The 23,722-nt window shown below is 40.3% G+C and overlaps 1 protein-coding gene across 4 annotated transcripts in view; it reads left to right on the top strand.

The window, feature by feature from the left end:
* PHLDB2 (pleckstrin homology like domain family B member 2) overlaps nucleotides 1-23,722 on the top strand; it is a 104,774-nt gene that overhangs the window by 18,846 nt on the left and 62,206 nt on the right. For all 4 annotated transcript variants that reach the window (XM_074972654.1, XM_074972670.1, XM_074972663.1 and 1 more), the window contains exons 2-3: nucleotides 678-788; nucleotides 6,836-8,160. In XM_074972654.1, coding sequence (XP_074828755.1) covers nucleotides 740-788; nucleotides 6,836-8,160 — 1,374 coding nt within the window. In that variant the 5' untranslated portion in view covers nucleotides 678-739. The remainder of the gene's footprint in view (nucleotides 1-677; nucleotides 789-6,835; nucleotides 8,161-23,722) is intronic.

The following is a 23,722-nucleotide window of genomic DNA, read 5'->3' as shown; positions in this document are numbered from 1 at the left end:
TTCAGGTGTCCCAATCAACCTAGCATTCTCCCTGCCTTCTGGAAAGTTCTTAATTGGCCCCAGGTGTCTTAATTGACCTGGAGCATCTTCCATTTCACTTAACCTGGTACCAGGGATTTGTTTAGTCTGGAGCTAATATATCTATCTCCCACTACTTTTCTATAGCCATCTGGCCTTGCCCTGTCACAACTGATAATGCTGTTATAGCACTTTTCCCATCTGTCTCAGAGTTTTATGAAGACTCATGCATTAAATGTTTCAAAAAGAGCCTTGGTGAGGTAAGTATTCACAATTTTTACGATTTCTGAAGGAAAGATAGACGGGGCTGCAAATAGAACCCAGGAGTCCCGTCTACTGACTAGGCATATTCTCTCTTTTAAAGGAAAAAGAGATTTCACATTTCTTTGTGTGAACAGGAGAAAACCATAAAAAAGTTACATGGACTTTCAGATTGACAAAAGAAGCCTAACAATAAACCAAAATGTTGATGACCCCTATTTCGTATATTTGATATATCCATTCAAACATCTTTGTACCATTTCTGTTCCAGCTGTTGGTAGTGTTCCTGTCAATCAGGAGAATATTGTGAAAAACTCATTTCAGCTGTGCATTTTAAGAAATGCCTTTTAAAAAAGTTTCTGCATTATTAAAATATTTTTTCCTTCTGTTACTTGCAGGTCAAAATTTACCTGGCTGATTCAAACTAGCTTTGTCTTAACCATGCTATAGAAGAAAAAACATGATGCCAAACAGAGGTAACCTTTCCTCCTTCCAGAGCATTGCATCAGGTATGAAATGCAGAAAGCACGTTTTGTAACTTTACTGAAGACTTCATTGGTTTTGGTGCTGTAATTTTGTTTGCTCTGTAAATTGTTAGTTCTCTGCTCTTGTTATCATCATAATTTATTTTACTAACTGAGAGGGACCTATTGCCATAGCATCTGGGTGCATCACAAACAAGAACAAATTTCAGTTTTATGTCTGTCCTCAGTGAGTAGCAGAGCTGACCCTCTGATTAACCACCTAGACAGAAAAACCAGACAAGGAAGAAAAGAGAAGATGCTGCCTCTTTATAACTCTCTCCAGCAAATACTTGGCTTAAAAGATGATCCTTGCACTGTGCACCGAAGGTTAACCAATTAGAGCTCTGGCTGACCTCCAGAAGGAATGAATTCCTTACACATTACCAAGCACACCCTGCCTCTAGTCTTCATGAGTACATGTGTATGGAGTGCCAGCAAGAGTATCTAAGGAGTCATGATACATTCGGAGAGTCATTACTGAAACAATAACTTTAAAAAACTCCACCAAAGATCTGGTTTGCGGACAGTCAGCTAGATTCAGTTAAGCATGTGCAGAAGCCCTCTTGATTTAAGTGCTTTGCTTCTTTGAGGCTGATGTGCTGAGGAATTGACATAAGGTAAAGTATGGAACAGTTAAATTCAAGCAGCTGCATAGAGGTATTTCTGACTTTTGTTTGTTTTGCTTTTTGACATATGAAGTACAATGAACCCTTCATTGCTCTGATGAAGAAGCGTGATAATTTTCATGAGTTTACTTGTTTGGCAAAAAGCTTTATTTTTCATAAGATTAAATGAGCCCCTTCAGTGTTGAAGGGTAGTAATGAAACAGTCCCTAACATTACATTACTGTGCCTGAACATATTTCTGTACAGGAGTCAGTGGAAATTATGCCAAAAATAGGGTAACTTTTGACGCTAATTTAGTCTAGTTGCATCATGATCTTGTTTTGAATGGTTAGTATTTGATGCGAGATTAATTGAAAGTGTGTGAGAGAGAGATTTGGAATGGAGGGGTGAGGTTGTTAAGTACTATTAAGAATGGAGGGGTGGATATGAAGAATAAGCTCTCACAATCACAAATAACTTTCACGTTTTTGGTCTTTGGGTTCTGAACTTCTAAACACCACTCATAGTGCTTTATCTTTTTCAGCTGGTTTTGTTTTGTTTTACCAGAACACAAATGTTTTTTTTTTCTTTTTGTCAATTTGAACTTGATTGTCACCACTAAATAAAACTTGTAGAAGTCCTATTGAAGTTTTCTAACTAAAATTTCACATTATAAGGAACTGTGTGGCTCAAAGTACCAACAGTGAGATATGAAGCCTTTCATCACTAAACTCACTGCCTCAAATCCAGCCAAGTTTAATTAGTATTTAAAAGTCATTAACATTCAATGCTGATTGACCCTGTGAAATGAGTTGGTGGTGTTGTCTACTTTCCAGGGACCTACATGTTACAGCATGAAAGGGTATGTGATGTCATACTCTTGGGTTCAGGTCTGAAGCTGCAGATAGAGTCTTCAACTGGCATAACAGGGAAGATCCTTTCATGGATCAGTAAATGGTTAAAAGATAGGTAACAAATGGTAGGAATTAATGGTCATTTATCACAATGGAGAGAGATAAACACAATGGAGAGAGGTGGGGTCCCCCAAGGAATTGTACTGGTACCTGTGCAATTCAACATATTCTTAAATTATTTGAAAAAAGGAGTGAACGGTGAAGTGGCAAAGTTTGCAGATGATACAAAATTATTCAAGATAGTTAAGTCCAAAGCTGATTGTGAAGAGTTATAAAGGGATCTCAGAAAACTGGTTGATTGGGCAACAAAATGGCAGATGAAACTCAACACTGATAAATGCAAAGTAATGCACATTGGAAAAAATAATCCCAGCTATACATATATAATAATGGGTTCTACATTTGCTGTTACTTGGAGTCATCATGGATAGTTCTCTGAAAAACTTCAGCTCAGTGAGCAGCAGTGGTCAAAAAAGCCTAACAAGGTGAGGAAATGGATAGAAAATATGACTGAAAATATAATCATGCCACCATGTAAATCCATGGTACGCCCACACCTTGAATACTGTGTGCAGTTCTGGTCTGCCCATCTCAAAAAAGATATATTAGATTTGGAAAAGGTACTATATAGAGAAAGGCAACAAAGATGATCAAGGGTATGGAATGGTTTCCATACGAGGAGAGACTAAACAGATTAGGGCTATTCATCTTAGAAGAGAGTTGACTAAGGATGGGGATATGATAGACATCTATAAAATCACGAATGCTGTGGAAAAAGTGAATGGAGAAATGTTATTTACCCTTTCCCAAATACAAAAACTAGGGGTCACCCAATGAAGTTAATAGGCAGCAGGTTTAATACAAACAAGAGGAGGTACTTTTTCACACAGTGCACAGTTAACCTGTGGAACTCATTGCCATGGTGTGTTGTGATGGCCAAAAGTATTACTAGGTTCTAAAAAGAATTAGATAAGTTCATGGAGGATAGGTCCATCAATGGCTATTAACCAAGGTGGTTAGGAATGCAACCCCATGCTTGGGAGGACCCTAGCCTCTGATTGCCAGAAGCTGGGAGGGACTAACGGGGGTGGATCATTCCAACTGCTCTATTCTGTACACTCCCCCCGAAGCTCTGGTACTGGCCACTGTTGGAGACAGGGTATTGGGAAAGATGGGCCATTGGTCAGACCCAATATGGCCATTCTTATGTTTTTAACCACTAGATGAGACCATAACTTTAGCAATAAGAAAACAGACTGCACTGTGTGCACATGATGAATAGGGATGAGATAACCCTTTCCAGTTCATTGATTTCAGTTGGAACTGCAGGTACTCAACTTCTCAGAAAATCGGGCCTATGACCAGTCCTGTGCTTGTTATACCAATAAATTAAAAACCAGCAGGATCTTATTAAAGGGAAAAAGGCAAAATGCCACATTTATTGTGAATACAGAAAGAATCATAGTAAGCAGTTAGTTATAGCTATAATATTTCATTCAATCTCATATTTATTCACACATTCATTCATACACACACACACACACACAGGTTCTGCAAGGTTGTTATCATAGTTACCAGCCTTAGAGTTGCTCATGCCAAGCCACACACACACACAGGTTCTGCAAGGTTGTTATCATAGTTACCAGCCTTAGAGTTGCTCATGCCAAGCCACTGGCCAGGTGGCCTGGACATGAGGAGGAAGCAGGGCCTTTTCAGATGCTCATCTGATGCTCCTGGAAGTTGGTTTGCAGAATCAGACCCCAAAGTTCTCACTTTCTAGAGTCCATTTTTATAGGAATTTCTTCCTATGCCAGTCTATGGGAATTGCTTCATCATGCTGTTGCTGAATCAATCAGCAGATAGCACATTCCTGACGGCTCCGTGCTGCCAGATGTTATCTTGTTCTTTGGTTCTCCCATCTTTGAGGCTGTTGGGTGGATTCCAGTCTGCCCTCCGGGGGTCCTCTGGTTATTTCCACTTGACGCCTTCTTCAGCCGATGGACACTGGATTCTTAGGCTGGCACCTCCCTGATCATTCAGTTATTATCCACACCAAGCATCCATCCACATACATCCTCTATCTCTATTTTAATCACAATTGTTAATACAACAAAAGGGCGGGGAGTCTCTGGGTGCTGTTTCTGTTGTTACAGAGTATTGCTTTGAGTCTCTCTCTGTGTGAATTGCTTTGAGAACAGACTCTGTCTTAGAATGTACTAACGCAATTAGCAGCTTGCAGGTTTCACACATAGAGGGAGAGAAACAGTACCAAAAACCAAGAGACCTCTTAATTAGTAATACCCTGGAATTTAAACTATGGGGAATCAAACTCATTTGTGATTTTAATACAGAACTTCTTTAATATGATCCAACATGCTCTCACCACAAGACCTTGGTTGCTCCGAAGGATAATTGCTTCCTTAACTTAAAATACACGGCTAATTCCTTGATTTAGCCTGCCAAAGAGCTGCTTTAAAGGTTTAGTGAGATGTTTTACATCAGTCAAGGCCTGAGTTCAAGCCCCTTCAGCATTTTGTGTGTTTCTGGCAGTGGTTGTTGCTATCATTGACAGAAGGAGAGCAGGAACTGCATTCCTTTCATTGCTTTAAGTACCAGTGATTTGCTTTCTAACAGGGGAAACTCAGAACTCTTGGGCTGAAATTTGGATCTTGATACGTAACTGAACAAAAAGTGATTTTTCATCTCATGATCTATGTATTTATAGTTTGTAATTCTGAACTATTGTTCTACCACGGACATGGGATCTTAAACAGCTTTCTGTATTTATAACAACCTTGGATTCCCCTTTAATGAAGGCAAGGTGGCTAACTTCATATTTTTTTTACATCTTAAAGACGATAGTGCTTATAGAGAGCTTTTCATCTTTCAAGTGCTCTACAAACATCAAAGAACTAAGCCATAATACCCTTGAAAAATAGGTTGTATTCTCATTTTACAGTGGGGGAAACTGAGGCAAGGGGTGATTTGTCCACATTTATATAGGACCTTGGTACAAAGCCCACTGAAGCAAATGGAAGCACTCTCATTGACTTGAGTATGGACCAAGCACATAGTTAATAGGTTGCACTTAGTATCTCTGTGTCTCAGTTCTATGTCTGTAAAATGGGATTAATTTCACTTTCCAACCTCACAGGAGTTTTGAGAGGATACATAAATGAAAGATTGTGAGTTGCGCAGATTCTGTAGTGATGGGGGCTATATATCTACCTAACATAGATAGATAGGGGTAGGACTAGAATTCATGAGTTTGTGTCTCCTTCTCATGTGTTGTAAACCAGTTCTCCACCTTTTTGGGCTCAGGACCCATTTGTAAATGTTCGTGGCCTGTTTCCACCCAGTAAATAGTCTTGGGTGGAGGCCCTGGGGTGGTTTCAGTCAGATACTGACCCCCAGAGAGTTGGGTCCTGCCCAGCACTCACCCCACAGTGGTATCTCCTGTAGCCCCTGTGCTGTGGGGCTGGCTGGGATTGGATCTCCAGTTCGGGTGTTGCAACCTCCATGGTTGCAGCACCGCTCAAGTTTGGCCCCAGTCTCCAACTGGACCAAATTTGTGTGAGTGGAGTTGTGACTTGGCTCATGGGGTTGCAGTGCCAGACACTCAAATATGGCCTACCCGGATTCCCGTCATCATAATGGCTGGGCTAAACCTGAGTGGTACTTAGAGTGACCAGGTGTCCCAATTTTATAGGGACAGTCCCGATATTTGGGGCTTTTTCTTATGTAGGCACCTATTCCCCGCCCCCCCCCCCACACACACCCCCCAGGTCCTAATTTTTCACACTTGCTACCAAGTGGTTCTGGGATCTGCGAGACAGCAGGGAGGTGAGCCCAGCCCGCCCTATTGGACAGTAGCCACTGGAGCTGCCCCACAATCCTTTGAAACATTCCGACAATCCAGTTTTAGGTCCCGACCCACGGATTGAGAAACCCTGTTCTAAACAATGAGGAGTCCTTGTGGCACCTTAGAGACTAACAAATTTATTTGGGCATAACCTTTCGTGGGCTAAAACCCACTTCATCAGCCATGCATCTGATGAAGTGGGTTTTAGCCCACAAAAGGTTATGCCCAAATACGTTTGTTAGTCTCTAAGGTTCCACAAGGACTCCTTGTTTTTGCTGATACAGACTAACATGGCTACCACTCTGAAACCTGGTCTGAAAAACTAGAGTCAGTATTTCTAGTGGGTAGGGCACCAGAACAGGTGTCAAGGGATGTTAATTCTTTTCCCATCTATGTCACTGATATGCTATGTAACCTTGGGGAAATCGCTTGACTGCCCTCTGACTCAATTTCCCTCTCTGTCAAATTGGGATTATAAAATTTACCCACCCACTTTTGTAAAGTGTTCTAAGATATGTAATTATATTATTAGAAACAAGTTATTTTTCCATGATTAAGTATATACGATTATTTTTAACTAATTGCGGGGTGAGGCTTTCTCATGTATTTGCTGAAAACTAATTTTTTCCCCTTTTTTCCTCTCTCTCACAGATTCCAGTAAGATTATGGCAGAGTACAGCCACATACAAAACCAGCTGGAATTACAAAATACTAGTTTAGGAAAAAGCTCTGTGATGAATTCCTTTGAAAATGATCTCCAGGATATTATGGATAGCCTCAACCAGAAGAAATATTCATCGAGCCTTAAATTTAAAACAAATGGGGACTCCTCTGGTTCCTATTTAACGCTATCACAACCTGTGCCAGCTAAACCCAGCCCTTCATCTAGTGTTAAAAATATACACTCCGCTACCAAAATTCAAGGATGTAAACCCTTTTCTTGCGAGAGCCCTTATCTTTCAGATAAAAGTGTCTCCGTAAAGCATATAGGTTCCACTTCTCCATCCTCCAGTGGGTACAGCCTAGCAAGGACAGACTTTGATATTCATGCCAACAGAGAAAATGAAAAACTCTTTGGACATGTGGATAAGTTTCACTGTTCAAAATATAGTCAAAAAAATAAATCGTATGACAATGTCTTCTTCCCAGCAGTGCTGGATGGGAAGAAGAACTCAGGCTCTCTTCTTGCAATGTGGAATGGAAGCTCAGGTAGTGAAATAATTCTTTCACCTGTTAGCAGTTCAGGGGCCGCAAGCATGCCCTCCAGCCCAAAACAAGGCAGGAGGATGAATATTCAAGACCACCTAACTCTTCATTCAAGACCAGTTAAGCATAAGGAGGCCATGCCTGAGACTCTGGGTTCAAGAACTAGGAAGTATTCTGGTGGGTCACTGGGTCATATGGGAGTTTATAGTCGTTCTCTGCCCAGGCTGTACAAATCGACAGAAAGCCAGCTGATGCCATTAAGTTTGCCTCCAAGAAACTCTCTTGGTAATTCCAAAAGAAAAAAACACGGAGAAAAAGATCTACCTCAAAGTGCATCAGATGCTGATAATTACCTTAATTTTTCTTCTTGCAGCTCAGGGGTGTCACCATATACAAATTCTGTGTCTGACAGTAATTCCTATGTTAGTTCAACTTTTAGTGTTCCTGCAAGCCCCCGAATGGCCAGGAAAATGCTTTTAGCATCTTCCTTCTCCCATGTTTCTGATGATTTTGATAGATTTGGACTCTCAGGGACAAGCCCCAGTAATTCTTTTTCCCCTGTGGATCTTGACAGAACATTCTCTGTCAGAAGAAACATTTCCACTAGTTCCATGGAGTTTGATGAAACTGACCTGGAAAGCTTCAGACAGACACCTACCTTACGGGAGAGAAAGAACAGTATTAGTTCAATTTCTGGAAGAGATGACCTAATGGACTATCACAGGAGACAAAGGGAAGAGAGGCTTAGAGAGCAGGAGATGGAACGACTGGTAATTTTTCTTTTCCTTTTAGTTTTCACCAGTGTTTAATGCTTGCAAAACTAACTTTTTCAAAGCAAACTGTTAAGACTATACCGTAGATGCAAAACATCTGCGCCTGTGTTTTGAAATTCAAATACATGACCTTGTGCGCTGGGGCTTGTTTACTATGTCAGTCTCTAAAGTTAATGGATATATAGTATGCTGCATCAACATCTCAGATGGTATCATTCAACCATCTGAAAAAAATGTAGGAAACTCACAGAAATTATGGTAGTTCAATCTGTGGGTTCCGCCAAAATATCTATGTACATAAAACCCACAAATTGCCTGGCAGGGATCTAACACTCTTTTCATTTTTTTTTTTCCAAGTTGATGGCACTGTTTTGTGGTAAACACTAGGTTAAAAAAAAAAAAACCAAAACCAAATCTATGTCTCCACTATAAGACTTCAGGGTCATGCTTCAATAAGCAACAAAGAATCAAACAACAAAATAACCTGATGCTGTATGTCACCGTGTCTAGTGAGCACCATTTGCCTTGCTTGGTCAAGACTTTGCCTCCTGAGTATCTTCATCAAAGCATTGATTTCTCTACTTGTTGGTCTTTCTAATGGTCACAAGGCAGGAGGAGGGGAATCATCTCCATTCTATCTATGGCGGGCTGCAGGAAATAACTCCGTGGGCCGCATGTTTCAGACCCCCGATCTAGGCCAAGTTGAGAGCGGTCTCTGGTTGAGGACTGGATTCTGTTTAATTCTTGCCCCTAAATCCTGTGTATTCCTCACCCCCACTCCCGGCCCCAACCTCATTTACATGAGATTCATACCAGTAGAGAGGCATTAATTTCACCATTGTTAGCTATTTAGAGACTCTGAACATATTATATTGTAATAGTATACTCAGAGCTAAAGTCTATTATTATTATTTTAAAAACCAAAGCAAACATTTTCAAAGTTGGGTGCTTAAAGTAAGGTACCTAAATCAATAGTTGGATTTCTAAATGAAACTAGCTAGATTTTCAGAGATTTTGAGGGCCTTTGATTTTCATTAAAGTCAGTGAGTGCTGCAAATAGAGTTAGATCGACAAGTTGGGGAGGGAGGGAAGATCACCATTTTAATCAAATTTTTACTGAAATCCTTTTTGAAATAAGTATTGTCTCCCATTTTGTTACCAGCTTTAGGTATGAGTTTTCAGTGCTTCTGATAATGTGGTGACTTATTTTGGTGCCAGACTTGAAGTGTCCAATGTGGAAAATTTTGGTTTAACATTTTTACTGTGTTAGAACCATTGACTCCTAATACTGGAGTACATTCCAGTGAACAATGCTACCAGCTTGCAAGAGGGAGGTACTCCGTCTCTGAAAAATTCAAACCAAGTATGGTGTAGTGGTTTTGTATTTTTAAGAGGAAAAACTTGGATTTTGGGGGGAATGCTTCTACAGTTAGTACTGCTGTTCTCTTGAAAGTAAAATGCCAATCTAAAGATATGTTCTGATTCTGTTTCTAGATGAGATGACTAAATCTTTCCTTTTATTTAGCATTTGTTTCTCCCAGCTCAATACTTCCCCAGAGTACCGGACCTATAAAAGGAGAATTAGCCTAATGTTTTCTCAACGTGTTAAAATGTGTGAAAGAGTGACTGTTTTAGGTGCTGTATGACTTACACATGAAGGAATTTGCTCCTTCTTGATTTAGTCTTCTCTTCAGCATCCTGCTATGTATTACTTTTTGAAGTTATCCAGTTAAGGATTGGAAATTAGAACAATGCATTTTTTCAGGGATTTGAGAGCTTGAGTAACGACTATAATTAGTTAGCTGAGCCCTGGCAGGAAGTATATGTTTGTAAAAATACCATTTCTTTATACCCTGTATATAAAAGTCAGTGTTGGGTCTCCATGCATTCAGAGACTGATTTTTTCGAATGGGCTGAGAACCCACAGCTCCTTGGGACTTCTTTACTTTTAGCTTGAGTTTGAAGACCTGCTAAATGTACTTAACCCTTCTTCTTCCTGCTTGATGGAATGTGGATTTGTATAGCATGTTTCCTGTGGAAAAGATGATAGATATCCAAAAATGCGTGGTTTCAAAGTAGTGTGTAGAAGTGTGGGTTGAATGGCTTGAAGAGAAATGATTTGGGGAAGTCGGTTTTTGTCCAAATATTTGACCTTTTAAAATTGTCAGGTAAGCCAGATAGAATGTGTTGAGAGAGATTCTGGAAATGCAAACATCTGTTTTGAAACAGTAGCTTGCTTTTCAGGCATTATAATACTTTTAAAGAGTCAGTGTAGTTTGGCCCACCATTTTCCTTTGAACTAACCCATTATTTTCTTCTCTTTTTATCTTTATGATTTTTTTAAAAAAATCTGTGAAACTTGCATAATGACAGGTTTCAGAGTAGCAGCCGTGTGAGTCTGTATGCACAAAAAGAACAGGAGTACTTGTGGCACCTTAGAGACTAACAAATTTATTAGAGCATAAGCTTTTGTGGGCTACAGCCCACTTCATCGGATGCATAGAATGGAACATATTGTAAGAAGATATATATATACACACACACATACAGAGAAGGTGGAAGTTGCCATACAAACTGTAAGAAGCTAATTAATTAAGATGAGCTATTATCAGCATGAGAAAAAAACTTTTGTAGTGATAATCTAAAGGTGGCAATTTTGCAACAGAAAAGCTTCAAAAACAGACTCCAAGGAGAAACTGCTGAGCTTGAATTAATATGCAAACTAGATACCATTAACTTGGGTTTGAGTAGAGACTGGGAGTGGCTGGGTCATTACACATATTGAATCTATTTCCCTAAGTTAAGTATCCTCACATCTTCTTGTCAACTCTCTAAATGGGTCATCTTGATTATCACTACAAAAGTTTTTTTTCTCCTGATGATAATAGCTCATCTTAATTAATTAGCCTCTTACAGGTTGTATGGCAACTTCCACCTTCTCTGTATGTGTGTGTGTGTGTATATATCTATCTATCTATATCTATATATATATCTTCTTACTATATGTTCCCTTCTGTGTATCCGATGAAGTGGACTGTAGCCCATGAAAGCTTATGCTCAGATAAATTTGTTAGTCTCTAAGGTGCCACAAGTACTCCTGTTCTTTTATCTGTGAAACTGCTTTTTGTGTTTGTTTGCTTGCTTTTAACTTGCACAGGCTGGTGGAGAATGTTGAAACTGCAGCCTTTGTTAGTCCCTGAATATGAAACTAACTGGTCTGCTTTTACTGTTCACAGAGAGTAAAACACCAAAGTAAATGAACAGCACAAACTGTGAACTGTCCATTTCAATTTCTGGAATAATTTCAGCTTCAGTAATGTAATTCTAATTTTGTTACCCATGTGACAAAGTAATTTGCTTTTTAAGAGCAAGGTTTGGTGTTCTTTCTCTCTTTTTAAAAAATATATGTATCCATGGGCCAGAGTCCAAACTGGTACATGGAGGTGTCAATCAAACGTTCCTGTGCCAGCCTGTTTCCCTGTCTCATGACACTGGCTACGTCCCTGATCTTCTCCTCCTCTCTGGATTTTCTGTAATGGGTATGAGTATGTGTGTCATGAGCTGCAGGGCAGGGAAGACAGCTTTAGGGTTATGGCCAGAATTCCATAAGAGCTATGCTGATCAAGGTTGCTGAGGAGATAGGCTGATTGGACTTTGCATCTTGGAGGAGTGGAGTGTGGGGAGGTTATTTCAGAATTTTTACCATCAGAAGCCATTGTAAATTCTGGCTGAACTTAGCCCATGTTTTTCAACACATCTCCCCCTTATAACTATGTAGTTTATGAATATTTAAAGGGAAGACCTATGAGACAAATAAACATTCATAAAATACTTGGCTAAACCTCACATGTTTGAGTATGATATAAACCCCAATACATATTGAAGTTCGAATACAATTAATCATCTGAATCTAAGAAAATCAAGGGGATGAATAGCAGTATTGATTGAAATAATGACTGTGGTAAGGAATTGTACACAAGCTGACGGAGACAAGTTGGATAAATATTAAGGCCAATCTAGGCAAGTTGATACTTAGGTGCTGTCAAATAGTCACAACCTTGTTGGAGATTGTCTAGTGCTGTTTTAAAGGCAGTACAATATTTTACCTGTAGGTGGAGCCACATATTTAAAAATTACTATTTGGAATTATGTAAAATATTGTCCACAGCCCATCTCTTGGTATGGATCTGTAAAGCATACTTTTATCGGTCAAGCAGCCTTTCTGGAAATGAGGAATGTATTCATGAGAGATTTTAATTTAAATGAGCAATGAATTAACAAGTGTTATGAATATGGACTTGGAGGAGAACATATTTTAAGAGACTTGTTTCTCTCAGTTTGCTGAATATTTAAACATGGTCAAAGTTTATTCTGTAAGCAGGAAATAATACAAAATTAGGTTGAATATAGAAAGCTTGTGTCATCATCATAGTTATGTGTGGCATGTTCATGTGAGTTAAAAAGAAATAAACATAGGTAGGATTCTGAAAGCAGTACAGGGGATTGACCCACATATCATCCATTAAAAATAATTGTAATTAATTTTACAATTAAATTTTATAGACGATGTCTGCTCAGTCTTCCATACTGCTTGAAATCTCAATCACTTTTTTTAAATTTATCACTTAGGGTATCGAAGCACTATGTAAAAAACATTAGCTAATTAAGTTTTGCAAACAGCCCTGTGAGGTAGTTGAAGGCTAAATATAGATAATTTCTCCCACTGTTTATATTTAGCAATCTTTGCGGTGTTACAGGGCAGCTGTTTAAGAGCAGTTGAATTTAATACAGGAACAAATAGCACACATCAGGTTGAAGCCACTAGATGCTTTAGATATACAGGATGTAATTAACCCTGGTATCCTGGTGAATTTCCATCTTAGGTAACACCCCTATTTTTGCAAAATAGCACTGTAGAATCTTTAATGATCAGAAGTGTTAAGGAGGACCTTACTTTAGATCTCTTCCAACTAGATCTCTTCCAACAGACCTAAATAAATGTAAGCGGTTAACTTTATTTTTTCCTGCTCTCTCTCTCTAACTTTATATATACACATGCACACACACTTAACTTAATTTCTCCAGCCTTGTATTTAATTAGAAGGTGCACTATAGGCCAGAATAGAAATCAATTTCAATGGAGTTACTCTGTTTTTACACAAAGCTTAGAATATGGAACCATATGAGGGCTTCAATAATTTTGGACTCCTACTAGCCTGAATGTGATATGAAAAATAAGTACAAGTGTGTGTTTATGGTTAGGGAAGGAAGGCACCAGTCTGAGCAAAATGCAATATTCTGGTGAAAACCTCAGCCCCTGCCTGAAAATGCTTTAAAAAAAGAAAAAAGGTGGGGAGGGTGAGACTACTAGGATTCCTAGCAAGTGTACTTTCTGCTCAGGGGCTTTATGTTTGCTGGGAAGCTGGTGTTTGATCAATTCAAAGCTCCCCAATTTCCCCACCCTTTTCCTGGCTGCTGGAAGAGAAAAAGAGCTTTCTCTCTGGGTTTGTCTACACTGGGAAATTGACCAGAATAGCTATTATGGAATAAACAATAGCTCTTCCCAAATAGCTCCCCATGTGGATACGCTATTCCAAAATAAAAATCATAGAATATCAGGGTTGGAAGGGACCTCAGGAGGTTATCTAGTCCAACCCCCTGCTCAAAGCAGGACCAATCCCCAATTTTTGCTCCACTCCCTAAATGGCCCCCTCAAGGATTGAACTCAGAACCTTGGGTTTAGCAGGCCAATGCTCAAACCACTGAGCTATCCCTTCCCCCCAAATCACTTTATTTTGGAATAAATAGTGTGCTCACAAAGTGTACTGATTATTCTGGAATAAAGTGATTTATTCTGGAATAGTGTCCACATGGAGATCTCTTCTGGAATAGTTTATTCTGCCATAGCTGTTCTGGTCAATTTCCCCATGTAGCCCTCTTCCGTTTAACTAACCTTTCCCCCCTCCACCTTGAGAGTCTCTGTGTGTGTGGGTATGTCTACACAGCGTTTTGGAACCTGAGGAGTAAGCCTCCCAGCTCAGGTCAACAGACTTGGTGGTGTTTGTGCTAGCGCTCTAAAAACACTGTGCAGACAGTGCTTTGAAGTTGCAACTTTGTCACACCCCAATGGCCCCCCGCTCTCTCAGGGTGTCCCCTGGGAAGGCAGATCAGCACTGTATGTTGCTAACGCTGTTGCAAGCATTGCAAAGCATTTTGGGGAGCGTCAAAGGTGTGCAAGTGGGGAGTGGAAGTTTCTTTTACAGGGTAGAAGAGGCCAAAAAGGGGGGCATTAGGAAGCGCAAACATGGTAGTCCGGCTGCGTGGTCAGCTGGCGTCTCGGAAGGCAGGTGAACCTGATGCCCGAGCCACGGGGGAGGCAGCAAAGAGGGATGGGACCCTGTTGCCTCTTTCAAAGGAGGGTAAAAACCTCTCCCAGCTGGAGAGCGCTCTCACCAAGGTAAAATACAATCCCCGGGGTTCTGTGGCGAAGCATCAAAAAAGTGTGCATACGTGGCAGAATTTATTAAACCTGTATGCCAAGTATAAAAAGCAAAAAAATAAAAATCTAGGGGCAGCTTTTTAAAAAAAAAAAAGGTGTGAACCCAATAGCTGGTAAAAATAAAGCAACTAAAAACGCAAATTACGAACCACGCTGCAACACAAACCTATGCCCAGAACAAAACTATAAACAATTTAGCCAAATTTGCTAATATATATATATATAAAAGGGTTCTATTAAAACTTAACTGCCCTAAATATATTTTAAAAATGTAATTTATATACGGCTATAGAAAAACAAAGCAATATATATTACAAAAAAAATGCAAATATACCATGCTACTTCATTACAATCCTATTAGGGCTCCAAAGGAAGCCACAGTAGGTTGTATTTTCTTTTTCAAATTTTTATATATTTTAAAAGCAAAAATTAAAAGTAAACAGTAATCAAAACTCTAGTAAAAGTTAATTGTGTCCCTTTTAAAACAAAGTCTCTAAGCAGCTAATGGCTTTGAATCCAAAAGCAAGCCAAAAAGCACCTTGTTAATGCAAATTACCTAACTAATAAAAGTAAAAGCCATTAAAACCTGGCCTGCCTATAAAACAAACACAAAAAAATATGGGGGTAATTCCTCTGTTATGCCTGCAACCAGCAAGGGTATTTATAAAAAAAAATAAAAATAAATAAAAATTAAACAATAATCTGCCACCCCCCAAAAAATAAAAATATGTTTTTCTTGTCTTTCAAAACAACAAAAAAAAGCCAATGCCAGCTAAAAAGCAACCCAAAATACCATAAATCTACTGTCACAATAAAAATTGTTTTTTATGTTCTATGTTTTGTCTTTTGGTGGTGTTTGTCTCATTGCTAGCATTGTTATGTACCAAATGCTGCAAAAAAACTTCCTCAAATAGCAAACACCGTATTTAAAAAAAAATGGTTTTAAAGCAAAAATTATAAATACTATAAACCTAAAAATAATTAAAAATAAATTAAGCTCTCTGTCCCAGCTACAGGACAGGCAAATACAAAAACAAATAAAAATTAAGAAAACATACTGCTATATCTATAAAATGTACTAAAATGCAAATACTTGTTTTGTTCACCTTAAAACACAAAATGTTTTAAGAAATATCAAAAAATACTAAGGCTTTAACATGTGCTAAAGCAAAAAAAAATCACTTTTAATACTTATCAATACAAATAAATGCAGTATGTTTTTAGCATAGTAAGGCCAAACCTTTTAATTAAAAAAAATTATTGTTAAAATCTCACACCAACAAGCTCTAAAGGCAAAAATATATAAAGTTAGCCCACTCCCCATATTGCACATGGGATCCTTCTGGCTACCCCGGAACTCGAGCCAGTAAACTTAAAAAAAAAAAAAACCAAAAAAAAAAAAAACCAATTAAACACCAGAGGTTGTACTGAGTGGACTCCTCAAAAGTGGGTGTGCTTATCCTTGCCTGTTGCTGCAAAGCCCTGTTAAAAACATTTCACTAAAATTCTGTATGTAAAATAAATTAAATAATAAAACCAAAATATTATATAATGGGCAATATGTATGTGTTAATTCCTAAAAAAAAAAAGTTTAAAAAAAATTAAAATGTTAGCAACCTGCTAGTAAACAAATGTAAATGTAATGTAAATACTGTGTTTACCAATAATCACATTTACTGTTTGCCACAACCAAAAGTCTCAGCTTTGACCAATAAAAAAAAGCTTTTTAAAACCCGCAAAGCCATAAAAACTGCTTTAAATAAAAAAAAGCCAAGCATAAAAAAATCATCATTAAAAACATCTAAAAATAGCAAATTAAAAACAAAATAATACTACAAAAGCTGAGAAAGGCGACCCACAATCTAAACGCCAAGTGGGTGGGTCCGTCCTCCATCGTAAACCGCATCTCCCTGGTAGTGTACCAGCTTCAGCTACCTGGTAAATTCAAATGGAAACATGCCAATCAGCTCAAAACATATGCTTCCCCCTAGGTTTCTGGTCATGACGTCATGGGCCTCAGTTATAAACCAGCCACCTGCCTAAACCATCCGGGTTTTCAGCTGTCCATAAAATTATCTAAATAATCATAATTAAAAATACCTCTAAAGGCTCTCCCTAGCTCAAGTGGCCAAAAAGGCCAGAGCCGCAGTGTGGCAGGAGGCTGGAGGGGGGGTGCCTTAAAAACAGTGCATAGTCCGACTAGACACAGCAGGGCCACCGCAAAATACCTGGTGGGTGGCCTCAGACCTCCCCTAAATCCCATAAAAACAAACCCTGTTCCTCTTGTGGTGGCCTAAAATAAAATAAAAAGCCCTTTAGCAATCAAAAGCAATTACTAATCTCAAAATGGCTCCTCCCAATAACACAATTAAGCACTATGTGCTGACCACGGCCACTAACCATCAGCACATATAAATTGCAAAAAGCAACACCTAGCAATTACAGCCTATAAAGCCCCCCCAATAATATATTAAAAAAAAAAAAAGTAATGCCAGGCCACTTTTACAAGGTAAATCAACACATCTGCTGGGAAAAAAAGGCATCAAAATAGACCCCCACTAAAGCCCATGTGTTTAAAAACCCACCAACCCTAAGGTGCCTCTTAATTTGCTATTACTGTCTCAGGCACAAAATTTTTCAGTTCATTGGCCTGCAGTTATGCAAAGTATGGTTAATATCTCTCACTATGTAGTGTTTAATATTTCATAAATTGCACCCAATGTTTTCCTGCCCTTGGGGCACACCCAAAAACAACTAACTGTGTTCCAGGCTAATGCCTCCTCCTTCCCGGTGTTACAGCACACCTTTAACCAAAAAAAAAAGCTGCATTTACAACCGCCATTCGGACGGGGCATCTATGCCAACAAAAAAACGTTATGTTATATTACTAATAAAGCCAAAAGCCACTACTGGCTAATGTATGCAATTGTTGCTGCCCTAACAATTTTGTGTAAATTACACAATTTTATATAAACTTTTATATAAATTTACAATTTTATATAAACAGTTATATTGCTGTTTATATAAAAAGCCAACAGTAACCCTAGCCACTGTATCAAAAAACCAACAAAACCCTAATTAGTGACCCGTCACGACAAAATGTTGATTCGGGGTTCAAGGGGGGGGAATATCACACCCCAATGGCCACCCCCTCCATCAGGGAGTCCCCTGGGAAGGCAGATCAGCACTGTATATTGCTCGCAAAGCATTTTGAGGAGGGTCAAAGCTGTGCAAGTTGGGAGTGGAAGTTTCCTTTACAGAGTACAAGAGGCCAAAAAAAAAAAAAGCAAAAAAAAAAATTAATTCAATACTTCAGCTAGCTCAATCCAAAAATAAAACGCTGGCCCCAGCCAGCCCAAGATCGCAGCTCACAGCCAATATTTGGCTGTAAGCCAAAAAAACCAAGGGCTGAAAAATTGCCCAAGCAGCCATAAAAAAAAATAAATAAAATCCAACTGCACAAACATGCACTTCAAAACAGCAAAACCAGGAAAAAAAAAAAAGCCCAAAGCTGCAAAATCTAAAAACACAAAGCAACAACAAAAAAAGCCAAGCCAGGCGTCCCTAAAGCCAAAGTGTTAACACCCCCCCCCCAAAATACCTGGTTTAAACTGGTACAAAAAGCACCAAAAAGAAAAGTCGCAAAATAAAACACCCCCCCAAAAGCCCAAAACTTAAAACCCTCCTAAAAGCTAAAGCAATTCAAAAAGCGCAGCAAATCCTTAAACAGCCTAGGCCCAAAACAGCACTCCCGTCCACCTTCCCCCCCACCCTTCTTCTAACGTTACACCCAGACTTGGCTAGTCTAGGTCATGCATATGTAAGTATAAAAGTGGGTTAGGGCTTGGGGCATTAAGACTTTCTTTCTTCCCTTAAGTAACATAAAAGCATTCGCAACACTCTCTGCTGTTTTATTATTTTATTAATAAAGCTTTAAAATTTAAACACTTAGTGTGCCTCGTCATCTCCTCCCCAAAGAGATCCTATGGCCCCAGCATAATCAACTGTGGCCTGAGGCAAATTAGTAACAAAAATCTGTCACAACTTGGTATGGAGCTCTGGTTCTGAAGCCTTCCCGTAACGCCCCCCAAGCCCCTTTGTCTATTATCTTGGGTATATGTGAAGCCCAGCCCACATCTCCTTCTCTTTAATACTGGAAGAAAAGCAAGCTAGGGAAATGTGGCCTAGATGAAATTACTGTAAGGTGGGTGCACCACTGGTTGAAAGAATGATACTAAAAGAGTAGTTATGAAAGGTTTGTTGTCAGACTGGGAAGGTCTATCAAATGGGGTCCCACAAGGTTCAGTCCTGTCCGGTCCTATTCAATATTTTTATTCATTACTTGGATAATGTAGGGAGGAGAGATGCTTATAAAATCTGAAGGTGACACCAAGCTGGGAGTGGTTGCAAGCGCTTAAGAGGGCAGGACTGGAATTCAAATGGCCTTGACAAATTAGATAATTGGTCTGAATTCAACAAGGTGAAATTCAAAAAAGACAATTGCAAAGTACTTCACTTAGGAAGGAAAAATCACATGCACAACTACAAAATGGGGAATAACTGGCTAGGTGGTAGTACTGCTGAAAAGGATCTGGGGGTTATAGTGGGTCACAAATTCAATGTAAGTCAACAATGTGATGGAGGTGTGAAAAAGGCTAATATAACTTTGGGGTATATTAACAGGAGCATTGTATGTAATACATGGGAGGTAATTGCCCTGCTCTGCTCAGCACTGATGAGGCCTCATTTGGAGTAGGGTATCTCGTTCTGGCTGCCACACTTTATGAAAGATACAGACAAACTGGAGAGAATCCAGAGGAGAAAAACAAAAATGATAAAAGGTTTAGTAAAAGCTGACCTATGGGGGATGGTGTAAAAACCTTGGCATGCTTACTCTTGAGAAAATATTAGTGAGGGGGATAGAGGACTTGGTAAGGCTTCAGATATATTAAGGGCTGTTATAAAGAGGATGGTGATCAGTTGTTCACCATGTCCACTGAAGGTAGGACAAGAATTGAGAAGCTTAATCTGAAGCAAGGGGATTAGATATTAGGAAAATTTTCTAACTACAAGGATAGCTAAGCTCTGGAATAGACTTCCAATTGAGGAATCCCCATCATTGGAGGTTTTTAAGAACAGGCGGGAAAAACGCCTGTCAGGGGACAATCTAGATTTACTTGTTCTTGGCTGAGCACAGGGAGCTGGACTAGATAACCTCTTGAGGTCCCTTCCAGCCCTACATTTCTAGAATTCTATTAAAGAAGCCTTTGCTCTTTCTGTCTTCTGTTTCCCATAAACTCCTGGATCTGTGATTGGGAGGAGGGGGTGTCTCTCTACTACTCTACCCCTGTCTCAGTCTCTCTTTTTGAGTCTTTCTCCCCTTTGAATAGCTCCAGTGCACATACTGTTGCTGCTTGATGCACCATGAAGCTGATAAGTTTCTTGTTAGTTTGTTTGCTACTCACAAGATTCTGAAGAGTAGTGGTGGAAACTCTGGTCAGTTTTCAGTCTTCTGCTGCTGCTTGGCAAAGCACTGAGCCATATCAGAGGCATTGGAGCAATCTTGCCTGCTAACAGCGGTAGGCATTGTTGCATTGATTATATCTGGTTCATGTTAACTTGACAATAATTAGGGGTAGAGACTCCATTTCCATATATTTTATTAATGGAATCTTAGGTTCTCCTAATGCCTCTTTCCCTGAAAAGCTTCCTACTTGCTACAGATGACTCATCAAGTGGATTTTTCAAGTCCTGCCCTGATATCTTGATCTAGCATCACCATTTTGCATTTACATAATTCATACACCTGGCATGTAAATGAGATGCACAGAAAAGAGGAGTAGTTGAAGTGGAGGCCGTGCCTTCCCACTATCCAGTGCTTCATCAGTGCTATCAATGGTGTGAGTGTTAGTGTAATATAGGCACTAGAGTTGTACCTATCACTTTTCACAGCAGATGGCATGGTTAGAGCCCTGCGCAGGTACAAAATTTATATTTGTGGATATCCATGGAATTGCAGGGCTCTAGCGACAATGAGGAAGACTGACAGGGCCATGATCAGAGACCAGGCCGAGAACCGCAGCAGTAAAAGCAGCACTGCTGCTTGCTGGCTCCTACGAGCGGCGGCCCAACATGCTGCTGCTTCTGCCACTGTGATTCCTGGCCCAGTCACTGGCCGTGGCTAGAGCCCTGCAACTCTGCGGATATCTGCTTTATATCCGCGGGTATCCACATCGTTGATATACATTTTATATCCACGCAGCGCTGTAGGCATGGTGGTTAAAAACACAGGCAAATGGTGTACAGTAGTAGAAAGGAAATTTAAAAAGGAAAATGTACTGAAAAAAGGCTTAAAAGTCTTGATTCGAAGCCTCATGCACCGAACATAAAACAGCACAACCCAATTTGACATATTTTATATTTTCTGGAGTGTGTAACCTGAAAACTAGTATGATACATTCCTTGCATAATTTAGTTTAATATATTTTTATCCACATACCACCTTCTTTATCTCATCAGTTGCTGGGATATTTTCTTGGCTTGCCAGTTGATTTAAAAATTTATGGCTTGAACTGGTGAATGCAGGTGTGTTGGAACTAGAAGAAGTTGGCTGCAAACAAAGTGATGAAAATAGACTACACGAAATAGCATTAGACAGAACTTCCTCTGTGTAAGCCTCTTAATACACTGCTGCGCATTTTGAAATAGAAGTGAGATAACTTATTCCCCTCTTAGTAGTGAGGACAGCAAAAGACACTATTTTTGGTACTGGACATAGGCATTTCTATAACATGTCCTCAAATATAGAAGTTCATCAGAAACTTTCTGAAAAGTGAGAGAGATTTTTGCCCTAATTTGTGTTTTTTCCCCAAGTGGTAGAGCAGGGGCGGGCAAACTTTTTGGCCTGAGGGCCACATCGGATTTCCAAAATTGTATGGAGGGCCGGTTAGGGGAGGCTGTGCCTCCCCAAACAGCCAGGTGTGGCCCATCCCTGGTCCCCTATCTGACCCCCCTGCTTTTTGTCCCCTGCCGGCCCCCCTGGGACTCCTGCCCCATCCACCCCTCCCTGTCCCCTGACTGCCCCTGGATCTCCCTGCCCCTGACTGCCCCCTGCCACCCCATCCAACTCCCCCTCTCTTTCCTGACTGCCACCCCGGGACCCCTGCCCCCATTCAACCCCCCTGTTCCCCACCCTTTGACCGCCCCGACCCCTATCCACACCCCTGCCCCCTGACGACCACCCCGAACTCCCCTGCCCTATATCCAACCCCCCCTGCTCCCTGCCCCCTTACTGCGCTGCCTGGAGCACCAGTGGCTGGTGATGCTACAGCCGCACCACCCAGAGCACCAGGACAGGCAGCCACGCCGCCCGGCTGGAGCCAGCCACACCACCGCGCAGCACAGAGCACCAGGTCAGGCCGCGGCTCTGCAGCTGTGCTGCCCGGCAAAAGCTTGCTGCCCCACCGCACCGAGCATTGGGCTAGCGGCACAGTGAGCTGAAGCTGCGGGGGAGGGGGAACAACAGGGGAGGGGCAGGGGGCTAGCCTCCTGGGCCAGGAGCTCAGGGGCTGGGCAGGAGGGTCCCACGGGCAGGACGTGGCCTGCGGGCCGTAGTTTGCCCACCTCTGTGCTAGAAAGAGCTTTCTGCATTGCTAAGACTTGTAAAGATACCTAAAATAACTCTCCCTCCCATCCGCTGACAAAGTGGTAGTTTATCATTGCTCCCATAAGCCTTTTAACGAAGATAAAATGTAGTTGTGGTTTAAAATCAGGTATGTCCTGTATTGACGAGGTGGGAGACCAGAAATATATCCTGTCACTGAAGGGGGGGGATGGGACTGTATGTTCTAATATTGTCTGTCTCATTGCTGTCTCTTATGACAATAGTATCAAAGGGCCAGGCCTCACTCAGTGGCAACAGCAAGAGATACATAAATGCTGGAGTTCCTGGCCAGCCGTTGCGCAGTATTTTAGGGACTGGGTTGCCTGCCCTAAAGGTAGGAGCTAGGAGGAAAGGAAGATGAACCTTTTACGGAAATAAGGAGAGGCTTAGAAGGTTGGGGATAGTTGCATAGACTAGATTGCTCGTTGGAGACTGGGGCGTGCGTGCGTGCGCGTGCGTGTGTGTGTGTGTGTGTCATAGGTTTGGAGTTGACGTCTGTCTGCTAAATCTGCCATATGCTTTATGGAAGAATGGATAAAAATTACCGTATCAGATCAGGCGAGCAGACCATATAGTCCAACAGCTTGTCTCTGACAATGGTCCCAGTACCAGAGGCTTCAGAGGACGGTGCAAGAAACTCCATCGTGGACAACGTGGAATAAGCTACCCAAAGGGGACATTTCTGTCTCATGCCTGTTGCTTATGCCCTGAAACAGGAAGGTTTAGATCTTTTTTTAAAAATACATACATCTGTTCTCTTTAACAATAACTGTGGATGCTCTCATCCATGTAACTTTGTAGTCCTTCACTGAATCCTATTAAAAGCTAAGTACTTGTTAATTTGTGTTAAGTTTTATTACGCTCATGACTTGCTTCAGGGAAACCAGAAAGAATGTCTTGCTCTAACTCTTCTACTTGGTTCTTGTTTCTAATTGCTGCTGACTCAAGTGAGATAGGATTACAAGAAGTTAGCTCTCTTGCAAAATCTGATTTTGGATTTACTGCCAGGTAGAATTTGGAAACTGAATAAGCCTGTAGTGGTTCTGGCAGGAGAGAGGTTCAGAGGAGACATTGCTGCTGCTGCTGTTGTTTTTAAATCTCCTGAGTGATAGTCTAGAAGTGTTTCCTAGAGATAAGATGAAAAATTTACAAAAACCTTATTCATTAGTGTTGGTATTAATGCAAAACATGAAGCTGTCTTAATGAGGTTTTTTCCAGTAATATCTTTAAGTAGGCTTATGGTAAGCAGTTTTCCAATTAATTTTTTTTTTCTCTTTTTTTTAACAAAAGGAACATGAACTTAAGTTATAGTATATTTTTAAAAATCTAATAACTTTGTTCTGAATGTTATGTTAAAAGAAATTATGTGTAACATAACAAATCTGGTTTTGCTTTCT

The sequence above is a fragment of the Natator depressus genome, chromosome 1 (assembly GCF_965152275.1).
Source record: "Natator depressus isolate rNatDep1 chromosome 1, rNatDep2.hap1, whole genome shotgun sequence".
NCBI lineage: Eukaryota > Metazoa > Chordata > Testudines > Cheloniidae > Natator > Natator depressus.
The sequence above is the reverse complement of the archived record's forward strand: the minus strand, read 5'-3'. Positions and strand labels throughout refer to the sequence as shown.